Source organism: Dipodomys ordii, unplaced genomic scaffold (genome assembly GCF_000151885.1).
Source record: "Dipodomys ordii isolate 6190 unplaced genomic scaffold, Dord_2.0 Scaffold205, whole genome shotgun sequence".
NCBI classification, from domain to species: Eukaryota; Metazoa; Chordata; class Mammalia; order Rodentia; family Heteromyidae; genus Dipodomys; species Dipodomys ordii.
In genome coordinates this window covers 1,585,544-1,610,390 of record NW_012267421.1, presented here as the reverse complement: position 1 = coordinate 1,610,390, position 24,847 = coordinate 1,585,544, and the positions used below count along the sequence as shown (strand labels likewise).

Sequence of the window (24,847 nt, the reverse complement as noted above, 5' to 3'; positions counted from 1 at the left end):
ACCAAAATAAATAAATAAACTTCAATTTTCTTTCTTTATTTTTTTTTCTTTTTGGGTCCGGTCGTGGGGCCTGAACTCTGGGCCTGGGCACTGTCCCCCAGCTCTTCAGCTCAAGGCTAGCGCTCTACCACTTGAGCCACAGCACCACTTCCGGCTTTTTTTTTTGCTTATGTGGTACTGAGGAATCGAACCCAGGGCCTCATGCATGCAAGACAAGCGCTCTACCACTAAGCCACCTTCCCAGCCCCTAAACTTCAATTTTCTTACTTTATTTACAAACCAAAGCATCAACCAAAAGATAACACTGAAAATATAAATGGCTCAACCTTTTTTACCTAATTTGTGAAGAATAAAAGTTATACACTTGAATTTAGCTATAGTGATGTATATTCCTTTCTGACAGAAAAGTGTTTTTCTAAACTATGCAGGCAGGCTCATTCAGGGGAAACCCAAGAAAGGAGGTGAATACCAGAGGCCTGGAGGAAGCCCCTCCTCTATCTGTCCCATTTATCTTGGCAACGCTTTCCAACCTATACAGCACATAGAAGGGGACTAGTGGGGGACAGAACACAGCAGGCAAACATCTGTAGCAAGTCTCCAGATACCTGATACTGTCAGGAATCCAGATGTACAAGAGGCAGACACTGCACTTAAATAATTATCTTCTTATGACCAAATCCATAGGAAAATTTAAAAAGCAGACAGAAAACACTTTGATATTATATTCTACAAAATGTTAACACTATAATTAATTTTTTAAAGAAACACTCTGTGGCCAGAGGTGTGGCTCAAGTGGCAGAATGCTTGCCTAGCAAGCACAAGTCCTTGAGTCCAAACTCCACCAAAATGAATAAATGAACACATAAATCAGGTTATAAAAAATTAAGAAATAAAAGAAATGCCCTGTTTATTCTTCTTAAAGGGCAAAGCATTATTTAAGGATGAAAATTCCTCCATGAGTGATTTCTTACTATATGCCTCACTCATAGGCAGGCCATTGCCAACCAATATACAAAATGGGAAAAGACTGCCATCTAGTGGCAACTCACTATCACCTATAGAAATAGATGTGCTGTGTTTCAGCAACACATATACTAAATTTGGAACGATACAGAGATTAACATGGCCCCTGCACAAGGATGACACGCAAATTCGTGAAGCATTCCATATTTTTATAGGGATACAGGTGGACCCATTGCAACAATGAGATGTACAAGTCGCTATGTCAAAAAACGAACTTTACAACTTTGGGCGGGGAGGGGGGGATATTGGTTGGGGGGGAGGGATATGAGATAGGAAGGGGAAACAAAGGAGGAAACAACAATGCTTGATAAGAAATGTACTTATTATCTTGCCCATGTAATTGTAACTCCTCTGTACGGTAGTTTCATAATTAAAAAAAGAAAGAAAGAAAGAAATAGATGCACTGCCTTCCTAGATCATTTTGGAACACTTGAAGTAGCACCAAATTATACTTTTACTTGCTTCCTATTTTGAAGAATTTAGAGTTACTTGGATTAACTCTAAGGAAAATTTAAAATTAAAAGAAATACCTACTCATTCCCAGAAAGGTGCAAATTAAACATGCTACAGACATCAGGTAAAATATTTTTGTAAGTAAATATTTTTGAAATGTGAACAATTTACAGGTGACTTTTATCCAGCATTGGAGAACTCTTTCATGGTTCTTAACCATGAGCTGCTTGCTTTAAGAGAAGGCTGCATCACTTTACAAGGCCATGAGCTACAGAGAACAGGACAGAGTATGTGGACATCTCTGTCTATATCATAAAGATCACTCCTGTACAGTATACAACTCAACAACTGTAGTATATTCACAGTGCTATGTAACCACACCCAATTTTAGAACAACTTCAGCATCCTCCCAAAACCACACCATCAATTAGCAGTAACATCTGTTCCTCTTACCAACCAACTTTTGTCACAAACTTTTCTTCCTGGGCTGGCTTCAAACCATGATCCTGAGGGCTGGGGATGTAGCTTAATGGTAGAGTGCTTGCCTAACATGTATGAAGCCCTGGGTTCGATTCCTCAGAACCATATAACTAGAAAAAGCCAGAAGTGTTGCTGTGGCTCAAATGGTAGAGTGCTAGCTTTGGGTACAGAGGCTCAGGGACAGTGCCCAGGCTCAAAAAAAGAAAAACATAATCCTCAGATCTCAGCCTTCTGAGTACTAGGATTACAGGCGTGAGCCACCCACACCCAGCATAAAATGTACTTTTAATATATAAGGTATAGCTGGGTACCGGTGGCTCATGCCTGTAATCCTAGCTACTTGGGAGGCTGAGATGAGAGGATCGCGGTTCAAAACCAGCCGAGCCAGGAAAGTCTGTGAGACTCTTATCTCCAATAAACCACTAGAAAACCAGAAGTGGCACTGTGGCTCAAGCAAGAGTGAACGCCTTGAGCTGAAAAGCGCAGGGACAGAGCCTAAGTCCAAAGTTCAAGCCACATGACCAAAAAAAAAAAAAAGTAAGGTATAAAGTGGTATTGTTGCTTAAATAAGAGCGCTAACCTTGAGCACAAAGAGGCTGAGGGACACAGCATCCAGGCCCTGAGATCAAGCCCCACAGCTGACAAAATAAAAAATGTAAGGTATAACTTGAGAACTAAGAGAAGAAAAGTACCACATGGGCACAAAGCTGTCTGTTCTTTTCAAAGTTAATATCAGTCTTAGATATTCTTCCCCAACCTAGGATCAGAAGTGTCTCAGTATGACGCAGATTGAGATGGGAAAAGCATTCACGTGGGTTTAATAAAACTTTTATGTGACATGGGAGCCTGCATTGCAAAGGAGGACCAGGAGAAATAATTTAACCTGTAAATTTTAGGCTGGGTTAAATGAGAAAATGTAGAGTCATAGAGAAATGATAGGAAAAAGGAAGTGAGGTCTTCCTTACTGTAAGGTCAGCTCCTGGATGGCTAGCAGACTCCACCCTCCTCGCAGCAAAGTCTCCACCCAGTACCTGCGTTACCTAGGCAACTGGGACACCTGGAAGAGGTCACATCTGCATCCACTGAGGTCACATCCGAATTTGATGTGGCCATACCTTTCCCCGCCCATACCCTACATAAGGCCTAGCCCAGGCCCAGACGCTCTCTTGCTCTTGCTCTTTCTCTTGCTCTTGCTGTTCTTTTCTGGGTCTCTCTGTTCTATTCTAGCTCTCTCTCTCTCTGTTCTTTTCTTGCTCTCTCTCTTTCCCAGCCACGTGGAGTGCCAACCTTGCCTGGTCCCAGCAGGTCTACCCCTTACCTGAATACCACGTGAGTGCTACTGTTCTTACCCCTCTCTCTGCTCTTTTCTGGCTCTTTTCTCTCTCTTTCCTCTCTTCCCAGCTCTCTCTCATTCCCAGGCCTTCCCCAGCCACGTGGAGTGCCAACCTGGTCTCAGCAGGTCTACTAAATAAACCTACCCCTTACCTGAGTACCACGTGCGTGCCTGGTGCTGTTCTTACTCGGCTACCTCTTTTTAAAAACCTAACACTTACTTAGTAAGGTTAAGTGAGGAACTTAGCAAGGCTCACCACCACCTTCAGGGACAGATACAATATTCCTCTCACAGGCGAATCTAAAACCTGCCTAAGGCAAAGTAATCTTTGTTTCTACAATGCACTTCAATGTGTCAAGTTCCATGTGTGTGTGTGTGTGTGTGTGTGTGTAATGTGATACACGTGCATGTGTGTCCAAATGAACTGAACTCAGGGCCATGCACATGCTGAGCACACACACTCTTCCACTAAGCCACATCTCCATCCCCAAGGTGACATACTTTAGGTTCATATACTGAACCTCATTGCATTATTTTGGAAGTCCTTTATAACATACAACAAAAAAAGGAATTCTTTATTTTTGCTTTAAGTTGGTTAACTTCATCTGATAATATAAAAGATATAATATAATGTATTATATATAATACTTGAAACGTTCTAAAGGACTGTTAATGATGCTACAGAAAAAAAAAAGCTTGCTTTTAATTAGCACAAGCACTTTGTTTCTCTTTGAATAACTTTTGGACTCCAGACTTACAGGCTCCAACATTTGCATGTGGGAATTTGCAAAGGAAAAGCAACTTGAAAATAGCTAACTAAGAAAGACAAAGTTCACCAAAAGTGTCATTTTTTTTACAGAACAATGGAAATCAATTCTATAAGCTGAGGGGGAGAGAAGATGCTGATCTCTCCTCTGCATGCCAGCCGCAGGCAGCCCTTTGCTAAGGAGCAAAAGAAACACCCAGGACCTGGAGAACACAGCTTCCCTGAGCCCAGACAATCAGCTCTCTTGTCATTGGGTTCTTCAATAGAGTCAATCAAGCTCTATGGAAAATATTCAGGGAAAAATGCTTCTTGTACAAACTTTTTCTTGTCATTACTACCTAAGCAATACAGTATAACAATGTTTCCTGCAACATTTACATTGCATTAAATATCATGAGTATTCCAGAATTTATCTAGACATGATTCAAGGTACACAAAGAAAGTTATGTATGGTGGTGCACACCTGTAAACCCAGCACCCAGGAAGCAGAGCAAGCTAGCCTGGGCTCCGTAGCCAGATCCTGTCCAAATAAATAAATAACATAACATAAAAAGACTGGGGCATCTAAAGACTTTGGTTTCTAGAGGATGGAGGAGTCCTCTGGAATTGACTCCAAGGCCCCAGGACACAAAGACAGCTATACCTGGTAAAGGTGATACCATTGTGAAATCTGAGGCAGATACTTCTTTCTTTAGAGTCTATTTCTCAAGCTAAAGATCCATGGCTTGATGAGCAGGATCAAATCTACATTTGCAGCTGGGCGCTGATGGCTGAAGCCTGTAATCCTAGCTACTCAGGAGGCTGAGATCTGAGGATCGTGGTTCAAAGCCAGCCCTGGCAGGAAACTCCATGAGACTCTTACATCCAATTAACCACCAGAAAACCTGAAGTGGTGTTGTGGCTCAAGTGGTAGAGTGCTTTCCTTGAGCTAAAGAGCTGAGAGACAGTGCTTAGGCCCAAAGTTCAAGCCCCATGACCGACCAAAAAAAAAAGAAAAAAAGAAAAAAAAATCTACATTCAGTCCCTGTCTGTCCCCTCCTCAAGCTGCTCTTTTGCAGAAAGAGCTCATGCAGCAGCTCCCATGAAGATGGGAGGATGGAGGGAGGGGCTCATGGCTCTACTGGCCGGCATCAGGCAGAGGACACCACCAATGGAAAGGTCACCTCCACTGACAGAGCTCTACCACAAAATAGTTCACATTGCTAGCTTATACAAGACAAAGTCTGAAGGAAAAAAACCATCTAGAAATAAGTATGTAGACCATTTATGGATATCGATTACATGAATATGAATACATACACTATTCATTATTTTAGTATTTAAATACAAATCTGTTTAACTCTCTGAGATTAAAACTATATATATATATATAGTTATATATATAACTATATATATAATTGTATTATCAAAGCTCATAGAATTCACAAACTATTGACAATTTGCCTTGTAAAGGTTAAAATGTGTTTGTGACTTTAAGTATCACTATTCCACAATACTGTGAAATTTATGTAACCACCTAATCTCAATTTTAAAAACTATATAATCGTCTCTATTTTTATATGACCAGATATTCTAAATCTGCCACAATTAAAAGCAAATTACCTTTAACACCACCAAACGGTCCATATGTCATACTGCAGGCTGTCCTCTGAAGGTGATGCTCATACATCAATGTGACCTGATACTGGTTCCCATGCTCCACATTACCCAAGGTTCCTGAAGAAAAACATAAGATTACTTTATCTTTGTTTGCACTAACAAACACTCATTTCTTCTCATTCTCCATACCAATTCTTAATTTTATTTTAGTGAAATTTAAAATGACAAATCACTAAAACCTTATGAACAATTATTTCATGGTAACACAAAGCCGGCATAGTTAGAACATTTGAATCTCAGCTAGATCACAACATTAGATGAAGTACTACCATGGGGAACATTTATGATCTATTTCTATTAGATATGCCTGAGTAAACTGTAATTATTGAAATAACAACAAAGCTCTCTAATTTCAGTTCTGAAATAAATGAAGTTAAGTTCCTTGCATTTACAACAGAATAAAGAAATGCTTCGGTGTTTAAGAAAAAATCCCAATACTTCAAAACAATTCATTTTCCTGCACCAACTCTCAAAATACTAAATGCCCTCATATATTCTAATAGAATGGGATGATCTTTGGAGCTTTCCTCAGCAAGTAAATCAGACAATGTGTTTTCTTTGAAGTCAGTCAAGAAGAATCTCCTTCAAAACAAAGAAAAACATTCTCTCTGCACTTAAAATCCTATAATTATTTTCTAGTTCATTCCAGAAAATAAAAGATTATTCACCTGTATTTACTCTCTAGTGTTAGGATTTTAAGAACAGTTAGTTAGAAAGCCAGGTGCAGTGGCTCAAGCTTGTAATCCTAAACTTCTTCAAAGGCAGATATGGGGGGAGAGGGGTTAATAGAGATTAGGGGGACAGAGGAAGGAATAGAAAGAACAGGAAGAAGAGAAAGGCTGCCACCTCTGGCTGTTTTGCTGCTTAACTGGACAAAGAATCTAAGAGTTTCATGCATATGTCTGCCTGGGTGTCTTAGAATCATGAGCCACTGGTACCCAGCTTTAAGTTTGTTTTGTTTTGTTTTTATTAACAGTTAAAAGAGAAAAAACTAACAAGGCAGGTCTCTTGGGGAAATCACTTCTTCTCAGTCCCATTCCCCTAAAATGATAACAATTAATTTCACATACCCACAGAATATAAAACAAAGCAAGACTCAAACCTGCCAGCTAGCTATGATAGAATAAGGTTTTCTGGAAGTGAGCCAATGAGGTGCCAGAATAATCAGCCCTAACTAAACACATGGAGAAAGGAGGGAAAATCTAAATAAGATACCACATTCACCTAAGGAAAGGTCCAGCCTCTCCTTTACTAGGCATCTAGTAAATGCATATTATGGAGTATAAAACTTTTCAAAAAGAGTACTCAAGAGAACAAAATTGGTATGGCTTAAGCTCACATATCTATAAACTTTACTTACAAAGCAAAGCCTAACAGAAAGAAATCTGAGCCAAGTGCAGCGATACACATCTGCTGGGGAGACTAATGCAGGGAGAGAAAAGTAAAGGAGGGAGGCAGGGGGGAGGCTGGAGAAGGATGTCAAATATTACCACTCCCATATGCCAACATAGTAGCTTCATTTAAAGTGGAAATGTCTGTAGGTCTCTTGTAATAGAAGCTAGATCAAAGTTCACTCTGAAATCTCAAGAAACATTCAGAAAACAAAAACACCCATTTCCAATGCTTCTCAATTTAAGATGAGCCAGGAAAAAATATACTGTCAGCCTAAGAATATCCTAAAAACCTAAAGACATGAGAATCTAAGGAAAGTAAGGTGATCATAGGGGATGCAGAATGGATAAGTCCTTATCTCCTGAGAATATAAAGCTTTTAAATGAAAGCAATAAAATCACCATTCCAACAGCAAATAACTTTTATTTTCAACACTAATTTGAAAATAGATACCCAGGTACCATAAACAATTGTGACCACACAGTCCAGTTTCTTTCACTATGTTTTTACATTTTATTCTTAGTGCATACACCAAGGCCCCATGGAACTGCATTGTCTTTCTGGGCCAGCCATAATTCAAATGGGACCAAGGAAGGCCAAGAGTCTAATCTAATTTCTAGTTTATAAAATGCCCTTCTCTCTAGCCTGCTTAACCCCCCTGTAGCATCCTTAAGGTACTGATTCCCCATGAAGTACTAAGGGAGACTAAATGTGAGCAAGTTCCCTTCTATGGCCTGTGGAATCCAGTTAGTAAAATATCACTGGAATGATCAAGACTAGAGGAACAGGAGCTGGGAGGAGTGTTTCATGCCTGTAATCCCAGTACTTGGGAGATGGAGGCAGGAGGATCATAAAACTCTTATGTAGTGTGTTCCAAGCCAGTCTGGGACTAATATAGTGAGAATCTCTCAAGGAAGTAGATCCGTGAAATCAGGTGACCTATGCAACCTCTTCTTCTTATTCTGCTCTATCATTAGAAGGAACAATATCCTTGTCACTGGCAGTGTGTACACAGGTAAAATAGCATTGTGAGGAAAAAGAGTTAGCAATCTGTCCCTTCATTCGCGGAAGCAGTGTCTACTACCTATCTACCACTACCAGATCACCTGTTAACTAGATTGCCTCAGAAAGCTAGTAGAGCTTTACCCCAAAAAGAGACTGCCTGAAACTGTGCAGGCTGAGGACAGGAAATATGAATTGTTACACAGATAAAAGACAAAAAGTAAAGCAAGCCCAAATCAAGAGAATAAGTATATAAGAAACTCACTGGAAAGTATTTACAGCAAATTTCAAAAGAAAGAACAGAGTATAGACACTGAGCTCTATCAAAACCACAAAAAAGTCCACTGGTGGGGGCTGGGAAGGTGGCTCAGTGGTAGAACGCTTGCCTTGCATGCATGAGGCCCTGGGTTCAATTCCTCAGCACCACATAAGCAAAAAGAAAAAAGCTGGAAGTGGTGCTGTGGCTCAAGTGGTAGAGTGCTAGCCTTGAGCTGAAGAGCTGAGGGACAGTGCCCAGGCCCAGAGTTCAGGCCCCACGACCGGACCCCAAAAAAAAAAAAAAGTCCACTGGCATTGAAAAACATAAAAATCACTCTCAATTAGAGCTAAAACCTATTCAATAACCAAAATAAACCTTCAGTTATTTTTTAGCATTTGTAAGAGACAAAATGCTAAACTAAACCAATCAACTACTGTACCTGGATCCACAGGGCCATGTCACAGGACAAAACCTGATAAGCCTAAGATAAGTGCTTGAGGTTGGCTTGAGTGGAGACAACTAAAAGCCAAGGAATTAGAACCACAAAGAGAAAACCCTCAAGGTTGACCAAAGAAAATGCACTTCCAACCACTATGGCTCAGCATCAAACCAACTGGTACTGGTGAACATTTCTAAAGACTCAAGGGCCCTAAATAACCCAGAACTGTACTCTGTCATTGGTCAGTCAACCCTGGACACAACCTTGAGAGTAAGGAGATGAGAAGAATCCCTCTGCCAGAAAAATAAGATGCAAGAAATAGTCAACCAAGAAGCTTAAGTATCCTGAAAAGAGTAAAATGAATGATGGTAAAATGCTAACCAAGACAAGAAAACCTTCAAATGAATGTTTTGTATTCTTTTTTAAAAAGTTATCTACTCTTGATGGGTAGAGATGGCTCATGACTGTAATCTTAGCTACTCAGGAGGCTGAGGTCTGAGGACTGCAGTCCAAAGCAAGCCCAGGGAGAAAAATCCATTAGACTTTCATCTCCAATTAATTAGCAATAAACCCAGAAGCAGAATTATGGCTCAAATGATATAATGCCAGTCTTGAGCAAAAATGCTAAGCAAGAAGGTGAGGCCCTGAGTTTAAGCCACAGTACCAGTACACACACACAAAAGGAAATTTTTATTTTTATTGTGAGAAATCCATTTACTAATACAAATTCCACATCAGAAAAAAATCGCTTATTACCTGAGACAGCGTAGACACAAAGTTTTCTAGGATGCAACACAGCCAAATGAAGCATTTCTGTACCTCTGAAAAATGAGAAATTTTCATTTTTAAATATTACTCATATTTAACCAAAGTGATAAAAATAATTTCAAAACATCTCATAATTACAACACAAGACAATTTATTAAATATTCTAGACTGAAAAATAAATGCTACAACAAGCTGACAATTGAGAAGCATGAAGGCTCAAATACTCGGCCTCACCAAGTATGAACCTGTAACCCAGCACGGAGGTGTCTGAGGCAGAAAGGTAACAAGTCTGAGGCCAGCCTGGGCTACAGAGTGAGATCTTGTCTGGAAAGAAAGGTAGAAAGGAGGATAGGACACAAATCAACATTCCCCTCTTAAAAGTGACCACAAAGATGACAATCGCACCTATGGACCACCCTACAGGAGGAAAGAAAGAAAGAAGGTGGAAACTGGAAGAAAAGAAGGTGTGAAAAGGAGAAAGGAGAGGGAAACGGAGAGGGAGAGGGGGAGGGAGAGAGGGTGGGAGAGGGGGAGGGGGAACGGGAAGGGGAGGGGGAGGGTACTAACTCAGTGAACCTGCAAGCCACAGTTGGTTCCTGCGTGTTCTCAGCTCTCCTACAATAACAAATTCCAAGTTTTGGTCCTGGCTCATTGACTTGGTACCAGTCAATTTATCTCCCTAAGCCTATATTACCTTCTGGAAAGTAAAAAAGTTTTCAAGTAAACAAAATCATGAGAAAGTACTATAAAGTATAATGTACCATAAATTTGAGTCATTATTAATAAATGGCATACATCAGTTCCAGAACTGAAATTTTATTAAAAGTATTTAAAATATTTCAGTTTGGACTAATTCTCAAATAGAAATAAAATATGGTATCCCCAGTACATTTTCCAACTCATGTCAAGTAGTTTCCAGAGAAGGAACATGGCAGTCTAGAAATCCAAGAGTCAAGCAAATGGCCAATACTGAGAGGAGGTGCAAATGGCTGTGATTAAGGGAAGACCAGGGCCAGACTAATGGATGTGGCTACTAGTTGGTTCTGGGCTTGTGGCCAGATCTCCACATTTTTTTTCAAGAAAAGCCAGAAAGCCAAGATGTCAAGTAAAAATTCCTGGTTCTTCCATGCTGGCAGCTCTTTTCAATTTAAATCACTGCAGGGTCCCATGTACAAGCAGACCTCCAGTGTGCAATCTCTGAGACTCTTCTAAATTACAAAGACTGCAATTAAAATCTGAGAACCTGGATGGAAATTCTGATTCTATATCTCACTCTATGTGGGATCATTTAAATTTAGAGAGTATTAGTGTCTCATTATAAAGTAAGACATATATTAAGTCATAACTAGAAAACACTGTTATTATCAATAGATAAATCCCCATTGTTCACTTAGATACCAGATAATGCAAATTACAAATGCTTCATGAAACTGATAATGCCTTCAGTTCATTCTTATATGCCCTAGATACTCAAAACAATTTTCCCATCATGCTCACAAAATAGCATATCTGCTGCTGAAAGATGGTGAGGTGTAGGCTCAGAGACCTGAACCTTGCTGTGTGACCTGGCTCTGAGTCCAGCACTCTCTTCTCTAAACACAGGTAAGATTACAGAGACAGGTGTGTAAAAGCCCAAAACAACATCCACACACAATGTTCACCTCCTCCCTCACAACAGTGATCACAAAGGTGAGAAGTGATGTGAGGATCACCCACCAGAATGCGGGTCAGGTGACACACACCTGCCATCCCAGCACCTGAGCAGGGGTGAAGATTCAAGTTTGAAGCCACCTGATCTACATAGTGAGATTCTGCCTCAAAAAGTAAAACAAATAAAAAGAATACTAATAAATTTTTAAAAATAACATTAAAAGGCACAAATGTGTTCTATAGCTGGGTGGCAGTGGCTTATACCTATAATCGTAGCTACTTAGGAGGCCAAGATCTGAGGTTCTGATTCAAAGCTAGCTGAAGAAGACAAATCTGGAGGCTCTTATCTCCAATTAACCAGCAAAAAGCAGGAAGTGAAAGTATGACTCAAGTGGTAGAACACCAGTCTTGAGTAAAAAAGCTAATCAAGAGTGAGATACTGTGAGTTCAAGCCCCAATTCTCTAGCACAGGAACAAAAATTAAAAATAAAAATAAACACAAACTTTTGGGGCACAGCAGCACATACCTGTAATTCTAGCCCTCAGGAGACTGAGGCAAGATAATCAAGTGTTACAGGCCAGTATGAGTTATACACAGCAAGCCATATACCAATACAGACTATATGTTAAAACCACATCTCAAAAATAAAAATAAAATTTAAAAAACAAAAGAAGCTGGGTGCTGGTGCCTCACACCTATAATTCTAGCTACGCAGGATGTTAAGATCTGAGGATCATAGTTCAAAGCCAGCCCAGGCAGGAAAGGATGTGAAACTCTCATCACTAACCACCAGAAAACAGGCAGTGGTTCAACATGGTAGAAAAAGAGCTCTGAGGAAAAAAGCTCAGGGACAGTACCCAGGCCCTGAGTTCAAGTCCTACAACCGACAAAAAAAGAAAGGAAACATACCATCACTTTAAGAAAACTCATGTAATGTCGGGAGGTAGAGGCTGAAGGAATGTGAGTTTGAATCTGGCCAGGATATACATCAAATTCACCCTTAGGGTGGCAGTTATAGTGGTACACATTTACAAACCAAGCTACTCAGAAGGTGTAAGTAAGGTTCACAGTCTATGGCCAGCTATGACAAAAGCAAAACCCTATCCAGAAAATAGGGCTAGGTATGGCTCAACTTCTATAGCACTTGCCTTGTAATTACAAGGCCCTGAATTCAAACCATAGTAACAACAAAATATAAAGTTAATGACTTTGAAACAAATCTGTAGTATGGAGTAGATTACGTTTGTAGACTGAACTGACCTTTCAAGTCAGGAACTCTCTACCCCAAATAATTCATTTTTAAACTTCAAGATCCAGGGGCTGGGAAGGTGGCTCAGTGGTAGAGCGCTTGCCTTGCATGCCTGAGGCCCTGGGTTCGATTCCTCAGCACCACATAAGCAAAAAAAAAAAAAAGAAATAAACTTCAAGATCCAAACCAAAAAGTGATTGCTATCTGTTACTTTGTCTTATTAAGCAGACACCTTCAGGACTTGCACATTTTGTTCTTTGTTGTCATTGTTTGTTTCTTGGTGCCAGTACTGGGGCTGAAACTCAAGGCCTCTAGCTTTAACTCAGGGACGCAAGCTGTTAGTATGCTTGGTTGTTCATAGCTGGTACTCTACAATTGGAGCCATACCTCTATCCCAGCCTTTTTGCTGGTTAACTAGAGATCAAGTCTCACAGACTTTTCAGCCCACTCTGGCTTCAAACCTCAATCCTCAGATCTCAGCCTTCTGAGTAGACAGGATTTCAGATGTCAGCCACTAGCACCCTGACTACAATATGTTCTTTAAGTAATACTAGGTAGTTCTTTATTTAGTTATTTTTTTAAGTTCCTTTCTTTTCCATTAAGCCTCTAATATGCCAGGAACACTCAGGTACGTTATTATAAAAAAAAGGTACATTATACTCATAACCTGAGCTATAGAAATGGAATCCCTTTGTAATATATTATTATAATAGTATAATAATGTAATAATAACAGTAATGTCTTATTCTACCTCAAAATGTACCAATTTCTACACACACACAAAAAATTGGGGAAATGGCACTGTGGCTCAAGTGGTAGAGTGCTCGCCTTGGGCTGAAGAGCTCAGGGAGAGCACTGAAGAGCTCAGGGAGAGCACCCAGGCCTAGAGTTCAAGCCCCATGACCGACAAAAAAAAAAAAGTCAGTATATATGGAATACCTATGTGACAGGATCCCAACTTTCTATATGTCATGTGCAATGCTGTTTAAAGAGTCCACAAGTGACACCCTGGAGACTGTTATACCCACCGACTGAGACAGGACACTGGAATTAGTGAACTATACTTACGAAACAAACTTCCCGACTTCCACCTGAAGTATTGGCTCTCGAAGATGCACTTCCAGGAGCAAGTCCTCAGGCTGAGCGCTGTCTCCCATTTTCATAGGATGGGGGTTAAAGATTCTTAGGTATCCCATAAAGCTACCTACAATTATTTTATCTGCAGAGAGTTTTTTTTAAAAGATGGGAATAAACAAACATTAGCCAATATCTTTAGGAATAAACATTCTAACATCTAAAAGATAAATGTACATTTAAAAAGAAACCAGTCTTGCTTCATATATAAAGGCCACTCTGCTAACAGGTGATTTAAGTGAACTTGGCTGAGCCAGATGCCAGTAGCTCATACCTGTAATCCTACCTACACATGAGACTGAGATTTGAAGATCAGGTTCAAAGCCAGCCCAGGCAGGAAAGTCTGTGGAACTTTTATCTCCAATAAACTTCCCCTAAAAAAGCCAAAAGTGGAACTGTGGATCAAGTGGTAGAGCACTAGCTATTAGCAAAAGCAGCTCAGGGACAGCACGCAGACCCTAAGTTCAAGCCCCAGAACTGCCAAAAAAAAAAAAAAAAAGAGCCTTACATCACCTGTATTCCAGTGCACTAACATACTGCATTTTTTCCAAAACCTCAATGGAATTAGCTATCACTTCACTCAATCACAGCAAGCCCTTTGCTGAAGCGCTAGTAGAATCCTGTAAACTGACTTCATCACTGTGCTAACTCTCCTACTGAATTAGACACTGAATTAGAAAGGTCTGGAGGCCTTGCTGGCCTGCCCTGATTTACAGTGTGCAGCCCAGAGTACAGGAGGGAAGAATGCATGTCCTTCAGACAGCATGCTCAGGGCCACACTTCACATACCTATGCATGTGATGTTATCTGGAAACGGTGTGTTGGCAGAAATAAATAAGCTACAGTGAGTGAGGACACAGTCTGCTAAGAATATAATATTCTACGAAAGTATCTTAATAGGAGAGCCAAAAATAAGCCAGGCAGTTTATGCCTATAATTCTAGCACTTGGAAAATAGAGTTTCAGGTTAGCCTGGGCTATATCATAAGTTCAATATCAGCCTTGGCTAAATAGTGAGATCCTGTCTTAAAACACACACACACACACACACACACACACACACACACAAACAACCACAGAGAAAGATTATGTCCATGTGACAGAGACTGGAGTAATACCAAAGAGTGCCTGGGTCTATCAGCAGCTAGAGAAAGCTAGGAAGAACCTGGAGGCTGCAGAAGGATCACAGTCCTGGCCTTCACCTTGAATCTAGAACTTCAGCTTCTAAAATTATGAGAGAACACATTTGGTTGTCTTAAGCTACCCAAATGTGTGGTATTTTTTGTTTTGTTTTGTTTTGTTTTTTGAGTTTTGGTCCGGTCGTGGGGTCTGAATTCTGGGCCTGGGCACTGTCCCTCAGCTCTTCAGCTCAAGGCTAGCGCTCTACCACTTGAGTCACAGCGCCACTTCCGGCTTTTTTTTCTTTTTGCTTATGTGGTACTGAGGAATCGAACCCAGGGCCTCAGGGATGCAAGGCAAGCTCTCTACCACTGAGCCACCTTCCCAGCCCTGGTATTTGTTAAAGTACTACAAAGCTCATTAACTGACAGCTGCCAAGGATGCAGACAATGGTCCAGATAGTTCTCAGGGACTTCCTCTTGCATCCCCATAATAACCTGTGGGGACCTCAGGCACTCCTGTGGGGACCTCAGCACGACTGTAGTGCAGGAAGACCCACAGCAGTCTTGTAAGATCCACATGCTCCTGTCCCCAGTAAGATGATCTCTGCATGCATCTGAGAAGTGACCTTACTCTCATTCCCATCTCCTTTCTACCTAAATTTATCATAGTTTCCATTCATTTATGCCTCTCCCCCCAAAAACAGCAATCTGCAGGAGAAATGAACACTAGAGTATAACCTAGGCACAAATACAACTACTCCTTCCAAATGAGTTAAATGGAATTGTTTTTGGGAGCTCAGTCTAGGTGAAAACCAATACTCTTTTTCATATTCCAGACTGGATTAAGTGGCACTGTGCACAGTAACAGAGCAATTCATCAGTTATTACCTCGAGTCACTGGGGACTTGTGCCCACTGCAGGTAAAATGCTAGAGGATAGACAGCAATTGACCACTTGAATGGGATGAAGGAACACAGCCAAAACTGTTAGAATCAATTTTCTATTCCCTAATATCATTAGTATTGTCCAACTTTATAGAGTGCCTCCATTCAACATTAGCGCTTGTCAAAATGCAGGGCTGGGTGTGATGGTACATACTTGTAATCTCAGATACTCAGAAGCAGAGATCAGGAGACTTGCAGTTCAAAGCCAGCCCACCAAAAAAAAAAAAAAAAATCCACAAGACTCAATCTCAACAAATAACCCAACATGGATTATTTCCAGTTCATACCTGTAATCTCAACTGTATAAGATGCACAGGCAAGGAGGATCATAGTCCAAGGCGAACCCCAGAAAAAAAATTGCAAAATCCTATCCCAAAATTAAATAAAGCAAAAAGGGCTAGAGGTGCTGACTTAAATGGTAGAGTACCTACTTTGCAAGCACAAAACCCAATTCAAACCCCAGTACTGCCCCCAAAGAAAAAGATGGGGGAGGAGACAGCAAAAGAGAAGAAGAAATAATGCAGCTACATAGTTTTACTATGTACAGAGAATACAAGCTTACTGGATCTTGTATGTCTAGAAGAAACAACCTTCATCTGCAAGAGTCACTCCAGAATGTCACAATGAGGGGTCCAGGCTTTAGGAAATACTGATCAGTGTTTTTGTCTACATGAACACAAACATGTAATGATTTCTGTATACTGCTTCCCAGCTAACCGCAAAGTAAGGAAGACCTCTCAGTATATCAGTAACCTATTGGACACACCCAGAAATAGCTCTAGTAGAAATAGATGAGTAAACAATGGGGCTGGGAAGATGGCTCAGTGGTAGAGCACTTGCCTTGCATGCCTGAGACCCTGGGTTCGATTCCTCAGCACCACATAAGCAAAAAGAAAAAACAATAAATGAGACAGCATAGTTTTTAATCAGGTTAAGCTTTAGACAGTTCGGGCCGAAGTGGACTTGTAATTGTTCTGACAGGTGTTCTGGTGGAATAACTCTTTATCTGGGTGAGAGTATATAGCCCAGACTGGCCTTGAAGTCACAATCCTCCTGCCTCATCAGCCTAAATGCTAGGATCACAGGCTGGGCCACTACACAGTTGTGGCATGACTTTATGTGCCTCAATAACAGGGAAACTATGAGTGGTAAGAGTTGGGCAGAGGCAGGTGAAACCATCTTTGAGGAGCCTCTAAAAAGCACCCTGTGAACAAAAGACCTTAACTTCCTTGGTGGGAGGAAGAGCCCAGATTTCCCTCAGAAATAAGGGGTTAAGTGCAGTTCAAGACCCTGTTGTCATTTTTTTGTGTACCACTACTGGGTGAATTCAGGACCTTAAGCTCACTTGACTTTTTCTACTCAACACTGGCACTCCACCACTTGAGGGCTGGGAATGTGACTTAGTGGCAGAGTGCTTGCGTAGCATGCAGGAAGCCCTGGGTTCGATTCCTCAGTACCACAAAACAGAAAAAGCTGGTGGCACTGTGGCTCAAGTGGTAGAGTGCTATCCTTGAGCAAAAGCAGCTTAGACAGTGCCCAGGCCCTGAGTTCAAGCTCCGCCTGGCAAAAAAAAAAAAAAAAAAAAACAGCTCAGAGACAGCACCCAGGCCCCAAGTTTAAGCCCCACAATTGTCCACCACGTAAGCCACAACTCAACTTCCAGCTTTTTGTGGTTAACTAGAGATAAGAGTGTCATAGACTTTCCTGTCCAGGTTGATTCTGAACTGCAATTCCCAGATTTCAGCTCCCTAAATAGCTAGGATTACAGGAGTGAGACATCGGCACTAGACTTCTTCTTTACCAAGATAATTTACTCTAATCACCTTTTCCCCCAGATCCTACTGCTAGTATTATAGACAAAATAAAGAAAATTGCATAGATAATACAATATTACATGCAGTGAACACAATCATGCTCCTAAGTTTTCTTTCTTAAAGGCCAATGATGAGCTGAACAGCAAAATAAAAACTCATGAATTTTATCTAAACAAATACCAAGTTCATATAGTAATGGTACAAAACTAGACTGGGTTCTCATTGTTGTTCTTTTGTTTCTTCTTACAATGGGGGGGAAAGGGGCAGTGAACTCAGGGCCTGTACTTGCTAGGCAGATAGACAGCCATGCCCTCAGTCCTAGAACCCCTTTACAGGTCATTTAAACGAATGATGATGCAAACAGAAACAAACAATGCAACAAGATAGGAGCTGGGTTTGCATCAGGATATAATAATGAGAGCAATGATTTAACAATTCTTTTGCAAGTGGAATTAGCATATTTTCATCATGGCATGAGTGCCTTCAGATACAATGAAAGTAGTGGTAGGGGATGGATCTCTGCAGAAAACACCTGACCAGTATATGTGAGGCCCTGGCTCAATCAGTAAGACCATGAAAGTTTGCTTAAGAGCATGGACCTAAGTTGCTTACCTTGTCCATTTCCACTATTGTCAACATCAGCCAAACACAAACAGCCTTGATCAAATTCTTCTTTTTCTCCCAGAACAGTAGACCACCAATCACGGGCTTTAAATAAAGACATTTTCTTTCACTCTAAAAAGGAAGCATTCATTTATAATAAAAATCCACTTCATGGGCTAAATTATTTAATCTCTTAAATCAGATCAAATTAAAATTGGATACCTTTGTGATTAACATTTCTATATTAACTTTAATTTATTTTATTATTTATTTATTTTTGGTCAGTCGTAGGGCTTGATCTCTGGGCTTGGGCACTGTCCCTGTGCTCTTCAGCTCAAGGCGAGCACTCTACAGCTTGAGCCACAGCACCACTTCCAGTTTTCTGGTGGTTTATTGGAGATAAGAGAGTCTCATGGACTTTCTTGCCCGGGCTGGCTTTGAACCGTGATCCTCAGATCTCAGACTCCTGAGTAGCTATGATTACAGGCATGAGCCAACAGCACCCAGCTAACTTTAATTTATTGTATTTTATACACATACGTGAAATCACAAGTAAATGGGTATTTTGCAATGCCATTTGCCAGTTATAAACTGGGCTGAGAAAGAATATATTTTAAATTAAGTATTTATTTTAAATGCATAATTCCATTATATATAAGTATATAAATACAAATAATAGGTATTGGGTTATCTTCTGAGACATTTAAGAAAGAACTTTACTTACAAAGTAACAATAACAACAACAAAAATTTCAGAAACAATTAAGACCTGAAATCTAGCAGTTCTAGTTAGCACATAAATTGGGCCTATCACAGCTGCTTCTGTTCAGAGCACAAATTATTCTTATCATTATCCCCTAAACAATACAGTCTAAGAATTATTCCCACAGTACTATCTTGCATTAGGTATTTTCATTAATCTAGAGAGGAATTCTGAAATACAGGATAGTATATGTACACATGTGTGTGTGTATGTGTGTGCATGTCCAGGTGATAATACAAAGCTATTATGCCACTATACTCTAATTTCAGTAATCTAGAGAGGAACTCTAAAACACATGTGCACATATATATGTGTGTAGATTATATGACAATACCACCTTATAGAAGAAACTTAAAGGTGAATGTTGTGACACATACTTGTAATTCCAGCTCAGAACATACAAATTCTAGACTCGTCTCCAATTAACCAGCAATAAAGCCAGAACTGGAAGCATGGCTCAAGTAGGAGAGTCACCATGACCAAAAGAACCAAGCAAGCCCTTGAGTTCAAGTCCCAGTACTATAAAGTTTTTGGGGGTGTCCAAGGTGATCCTGGAGTCAATTCCTTGCAGATACTCAGAGCTGCCTGGGTATCAAAAGGAAACTGAAAAAAAAAATGTAAAACCTGGTAAAAAAAACAAATAAAATCTTCAATTTATTTTAGTGTTGCACTGCTGCTAATTTAATGTTTCTGATCATTTATTTCTATCTTTGAGAAACCACTTCTTCTGAATTTTCTATATGAATGTAACTCTTTAGTAATTTTTCTCAAAATGACAAGTATAAACCATCCTCTGTTCATTGGCTATTTCAAAAGAAGACAAAAGGCTATGGATGGCAACAATGCTGATAAGAAATGAACTCATGGGCTGGGAAGGTGGCTCAGTGGTAGAGCACTTGCCTTGCATGCCTGAGGCCCTAGGTTCGATTCCTCAGGACCACATAAGCAAAAAGAAAAAAGCTGGAAGTGGCGCTGTGGCTCAAGTGGTAAAGCACTAGCCTCGAGCTGAAGAGCTGAGGGACAGTGCCCAGGCCCAGAGTTCAGGTCCCACGACCGGACCCCCCCCAAAAAAAAGAAAGTAAAAGAAAAGAAATGCACTCATTACCTTGCCCATGTAATTGTAACCCCTCTCTACAGTATTTTCACAATAAAAATTAAAATTTTTAAAAAAGCTAGGGGTGTGGCTCCAGCAAAAGGCTCTGAGTTGAACCCCCAGCACTGCAAGAAAGAAAGAAAGAAAAAGAAAGAAAGAAAGAAAAGCAAGCAAAGTAAAAGAAAGAAAATCCCTGAAAATAAGACTAAAGGAGAAAAAACAGGATGGGAGTATTTACTTTCACCTCTTTCCCTCAGGAGAAAACTGCCTGGGGTTGCTGGGAACAATGAATCTCATTGGGGAGGAGGGGGGAGGGGATACTGAACCTCAGATTGCTGCCAAGGGACAGTGAACCTCAGGAGAATGTAGAGGTAACACTGAACTTTAGACAATGGGGAAAGGAAAGAGTTTGTTCAGTCAGCATCCCAGTTCAAAAATAACCATAGGGAAGACAAATCCACCAGACTCTAATCTCCAGTTAATCAAAAATGGAGGTGTGGCTCAAGGCAAAGAAGCCCAACCTTAAGCATAAAAGGCTAAACAAAACCAGAAGGCCCTGAGTTCAAGCTCCAGTATTGACATGCATACATATGCACACGCACACAAAAGCAGTAAAAAAAAAAAAAGTAAAATATGTATAACTGATTTTTAATTTCCTTAACATTGTCCTTAATTAAAAATGAGAAACTAGCCTGGTGGCTCACACCTGTAATCCTAGCTACTCAGGAGGCTGAGATCTGAGGATCATGATTCAAAACTAACCCATGCAGGAAAGTCTATAAGATTCTTATTTCCAGTTCACCACCCAAAAGCTAGAAATGGAGGTGTGGATTAAGTGGAAGAGCCCAACTTGGAAATAAAGGAGAGCATCCAGGTCTCGAGTTCAAGCCCCAGTACTAGCACTGTGGAGAGCTGCGGGAGCCTCGGCTGCAAAAGCAACATTGTAGCTAAAATGGCAGGGCCGTGTGGTGAAGCTGCGACCTAAGATGGCGCGGGCTTCCGCCTTCCGTCTCCCCCTTGACGAGTGCTCTCTGTAAAAAACAACTCCTAATATGGCTATGACTTGGCTCCTAGTTTGCTTCCGTGTTTGCAGTCCTATCAGTATATGCCACGTAGCGCTTCAGGATTGGCCATCCAGGAGGCTTATAACCGGAGCGCGGGGGAGGAGAAGCAAGGAGAAACAAGGAGAAGCAGGAAGAAGCGGGCAGGGCAGGAGAGAAGTAGGAGAAAAGAAGCTGTAAACAAGGTCCTGAATAAACCATCTGAGAGAAGAACCTGTTGTCGCGTCATGGGTCGAGGCGGTCGCGACAAGCACCAAGGGGGAAAAAAAGAGAGAGACACTAAGATTGTATTTCCCTTTTCTTTTGTTTTTTCTGCCCAATCCTAAAAATTATATCCAGGACCTTGTATATGCTAGGCAAGTGTTCTACCAATCAGGTACATTACCAGCTAGGGTTTGTATTTTAAACTCTACTCAGTGTTGAACTCTAGTTTCTTGGCAATTTTTCTTTTTCTTTCTTTTTTTGGGGGACGAGGAGTGGTAGAGAGTGTGTCAAGACAAGTTTGGAACTTGCCATCCTCCTATCTCAAGTGCTAGGATGAAAACCAGAAGTTAAACTTTCTTTTCTTTCTTTTTTTTCCTTTTTTTTTTTTGTCAGTTGTGAGAATTGAACTCTGGGCCTGGGTGCTGTTCCTCGGCTCTTTTTTGTTGGTGGTGGTGGTTATGGGGCTTGAACTCTGGGCCTGAGTGCTGTCCCTGAGCTCTTCAGCTCAAGGTGAGGGCTCTACCACTTGAGCCACAGCACCACTTCCAGATTTCTTATAGTTAATTAGAGATAAGAGTCTCTCGGACATTCCTGCTCGGGCTAGCTTTGAACCACAATCCTCAGATCTCAGCTTCCTGAGTAGCTAGGATTACAAGCATGAGCCACTGGCACGGCTGTTCCTCAGCTATTCAGCTGAAGGCAAGCACTCTACCACTTGAGCCACAGCACCACCTCTGGTTTTCTGGTGGCTAATTGGAGATAAAGTCACAACTTTCCTGCCCTGGCTGGCTTTGAGTCGTGATCCTCAAATCTCAGCCTCCTGAGTAGCTAGGATTACAGGTGTGAGCCATTGGCTCCCAGCTCAGAAGTTAAACTTTCAAGATTATTATTTCCTTTTATTATGAAGGAAAGCAATAGTTAATATTTATTAATCATTTGCTAAATCCTAGTGCTCTAAATGCTTTGCAACAATTCTAATCTATAGAATAAATATAGGTACTAATATTTGAGTAAATCTGAGCACAGAAAAGTTAAGAAACCTGGCTAAGAGACCACAACTAACAAGTGTCGGATGTGGACCTAAACTCAGGCTGTCTTCTCCAATTCTTTAAACAAACTGCCCCTGCAGCCACTCCACACAAACTGTGAACATAGTACCTTGGTGTCACTACTGTTCCCATTGCCCAGCACTTCACACACCTCATTAAACTGTTAAAGGATTGTTAGAAAACAAGAATTTAATAAAGTTAACAAACACATTCCCATAAATAGGACAAAAGGTTAGTTTCAAAATCCTTAGAACAATAAATGCAGACCATCTCTTTATCTTCTAACTCCAGAAATTCTCTTCGAAATGTACCACATGACATTTCATTTTTACTTTGATATTTACTTATGGACTTGTTGACTTCCACACCAAATCTACTTAGATGTGTATTTCACTAGAAAAGTAGACATTTGCTCCTAAAACCTCCAGTTTCACAGAAGAGGTAGATATTTGGTCTTCAGGTTCTGGTTTTCATTGGAAAGGTAAATGCTCTTAAGAACCTTACTTTCACTGGAAAAGTAGATGGTCTTAAGACCTTACTGACCAAGTCCCCCAATGTGGAAGGCTGGTGACAATAAAAACGATGATAATAGCTAGGCACCAGTTGCTCACACCTGTAATCCTAGCTACTAAGGAGGCTGAGATCTGAGGATCATGGTTCAAAGCCAGCCCAGGCAGGAAAGTCAGTGAGACTCTTATCTCCAATAAACCACCAGAAAACTGGAAGTGGCACTGTAGCTCAGGTGACAGAGCCACCTTGAGCTGAAGAGCTGAGGGACAGTGCCCAGGCCCAGAGTTCAAGCCCCACGACAGATGAAAAGGAGGAAGAAAGAGAGGGAGGAAGGGAGGGAGGAAAGGAGAAAGGTCGATAATCAATGGTGAGGATAAAAACACAGATACTACAGAAGGAAGCTGTTGCCTGATTGGAGATTTCTGAAATCTGAGACTAAGACTCCAAAGCTGCTGTGGTTCATACTTGGAAATTCTCTTTCTCCAACTGTCACATCTAATCTCAGAAAGCTGGAATCAGATCATCCAGGCCAGGAAAGATATCATATACACAGAAGAACAATATTGAAGGCAGTATTACAAGGACTCAGTGTTGGCATTTTCAATAAATGCAAAAGGTAAGAGATCACAGTGCTGCAGCTGGACAAACCTTAGTTCACTTCCAGCAACACTGACCTCAAACAAGTTTCCCAATTAACTGGGGCAAGGAGAGAATAAAATGGCCTAATATGTCCAACTGCTTAGCCAGTGCCGAACTCATAATGAGCACTCAATGAAGTGTGAGATAAAGAGCAGCAATAACCTGGTGGTGGCACAGTGTTCTGAGCCTAACAAACTTAGAAATGTCAATTTAACCTTGAGAATAAAATTTAAATGGTATCCAAGGAGCTGAGGGCAGTGTGTGTGTGTGTGTGTGTGTGTGTGTGTGTGTGTTTTCTGAGGGATGAGACTTGCTACATACCTGAAAAGATGTAAAATCACATGATTACTGAGCTGAAAGCATGGCTCAATACCAGATTAGTAAATGCTAGCCCCTGAGTTCAAATCCCAGCACCACCAAAAGAAAACTTTACATCACTGCTTTATTCCTGACTCAGTATTTCCATCAAGAATTTGTACCATAAATTTAAGTGCTGACTGTAATTTAAAAACATTTATATAAAAAAATTATACATAATGAAAACATCCCTTAAACTCTCACAAAAAAACTTGTAAACTTTAAAAAAAATCTCATTTTTACTTCTTCTAAATAACAGTCCACAATTGTGTTCCTTAAGTAATTGCTAACAACCTAGGCAATCTTTCTCTCACACTGGCTGACTTCAAGACTCATGTTTTGGGCTGGGAATGTGGCTTGGTGGTAGAGTGCTTGCCTAGCATGCATGAAGCCCTGGGTTCAATTCCTCAGTACCACATAAACAGAAAAGGCCAGAAGTGATGCTGTGGCTCAAGTAGTCGAGCTCTAGCCTTGAGCATAGAGAAGTTCAGACGGAGAACAGGCCCTGAGTTCAAGGCCCAAGAAGGGCACCAAAACAAAACAACAAAAAACTCTTATTTTTCTTTTCAGTACTTTTCCAAGTTGTGTGTGTACACGTTAGATGTGTGAACAAATAAGACATAATTTTATATTTAAAGTAAAAGTTAGATGCAAAAAACAAAACCCACCAATTTCTCCAGGACATCGAATTCATCTAAATACCTTGGCTGAGAGGAGGTGCTGATAAAAATCAGCTTAGTTCCCTAAACTGCTGCCGTTTGCACAGTGAAGAGCGAAGGAACTAATCCTATTGCAAGGAGCATTAGGGGTCATGTTCTCCTGCACCCCGCTTCACTAGCTGGGTAAGAACTCCCCAGACCTGTTGAGATGTCTCCTGAGGATGCTTGAGCGCACGTGACTTCTCCCGTGGTATTCCTAAAACCCATCCTTTGCTCAAAAATGTTCACAGGATCCCACACCCTTTGTGCTCCGGGTTCGTGTGGACGCGAACCTCCTTCTGCAAGACACCGATCACCACACATCTCCAACCTCCTTCTGCAAGACACCGATCACCACACATCTCCAACCTCCTTCTGCAAGACA

The 24,847-nt window shown here is 40.8% G+C and overlaps 1 protein-coding gene across 5 annotated transcripts in view; it reads right to left on the bottom strand.

The window, feature by feature from the left end:
- Bbs9 (Bardet-Biedl syndrome 9) overlaps positions 1 to 24,847 on the bottom strand; it is a 322,522-nt gene that overhangs the window by 296,799 nt on the left and 876 nt on the right. For 4 of the 5 annotated variants that reach the window (XM_013035169.1, XM_013035167.1, XM_013035170.1 and 1 more), the window contains exons 2-5: positions 18,099 to 18,221; positions 13,543 to 13,693; positions 9,563 to 9,627; positions 5,658 to 5,771 (exon numbers count right to left, since the gene is read on the bottom strand). In XM_013035169.1, the coding sequence (XP_012890623.1) occupies positions 5,658 to 5,771; positions 9,563 to 9,627; positions 13,543 to 13,693; positions 18,099 to 18,210 (442 nt within the window). In that variant the 5' untranslated portion in view covers positions 18,211 to 18,221. The remainder of the gene's footprint in view (positions 1 to 5,657; positions 5,772 to 9,562; positions 9,628 to 13,542; positions 13,694 to 18,098; positions 18,222 to 24,847) is intronic. The other variant, XM_013035171.1, reaches the window with a different exon arrangement.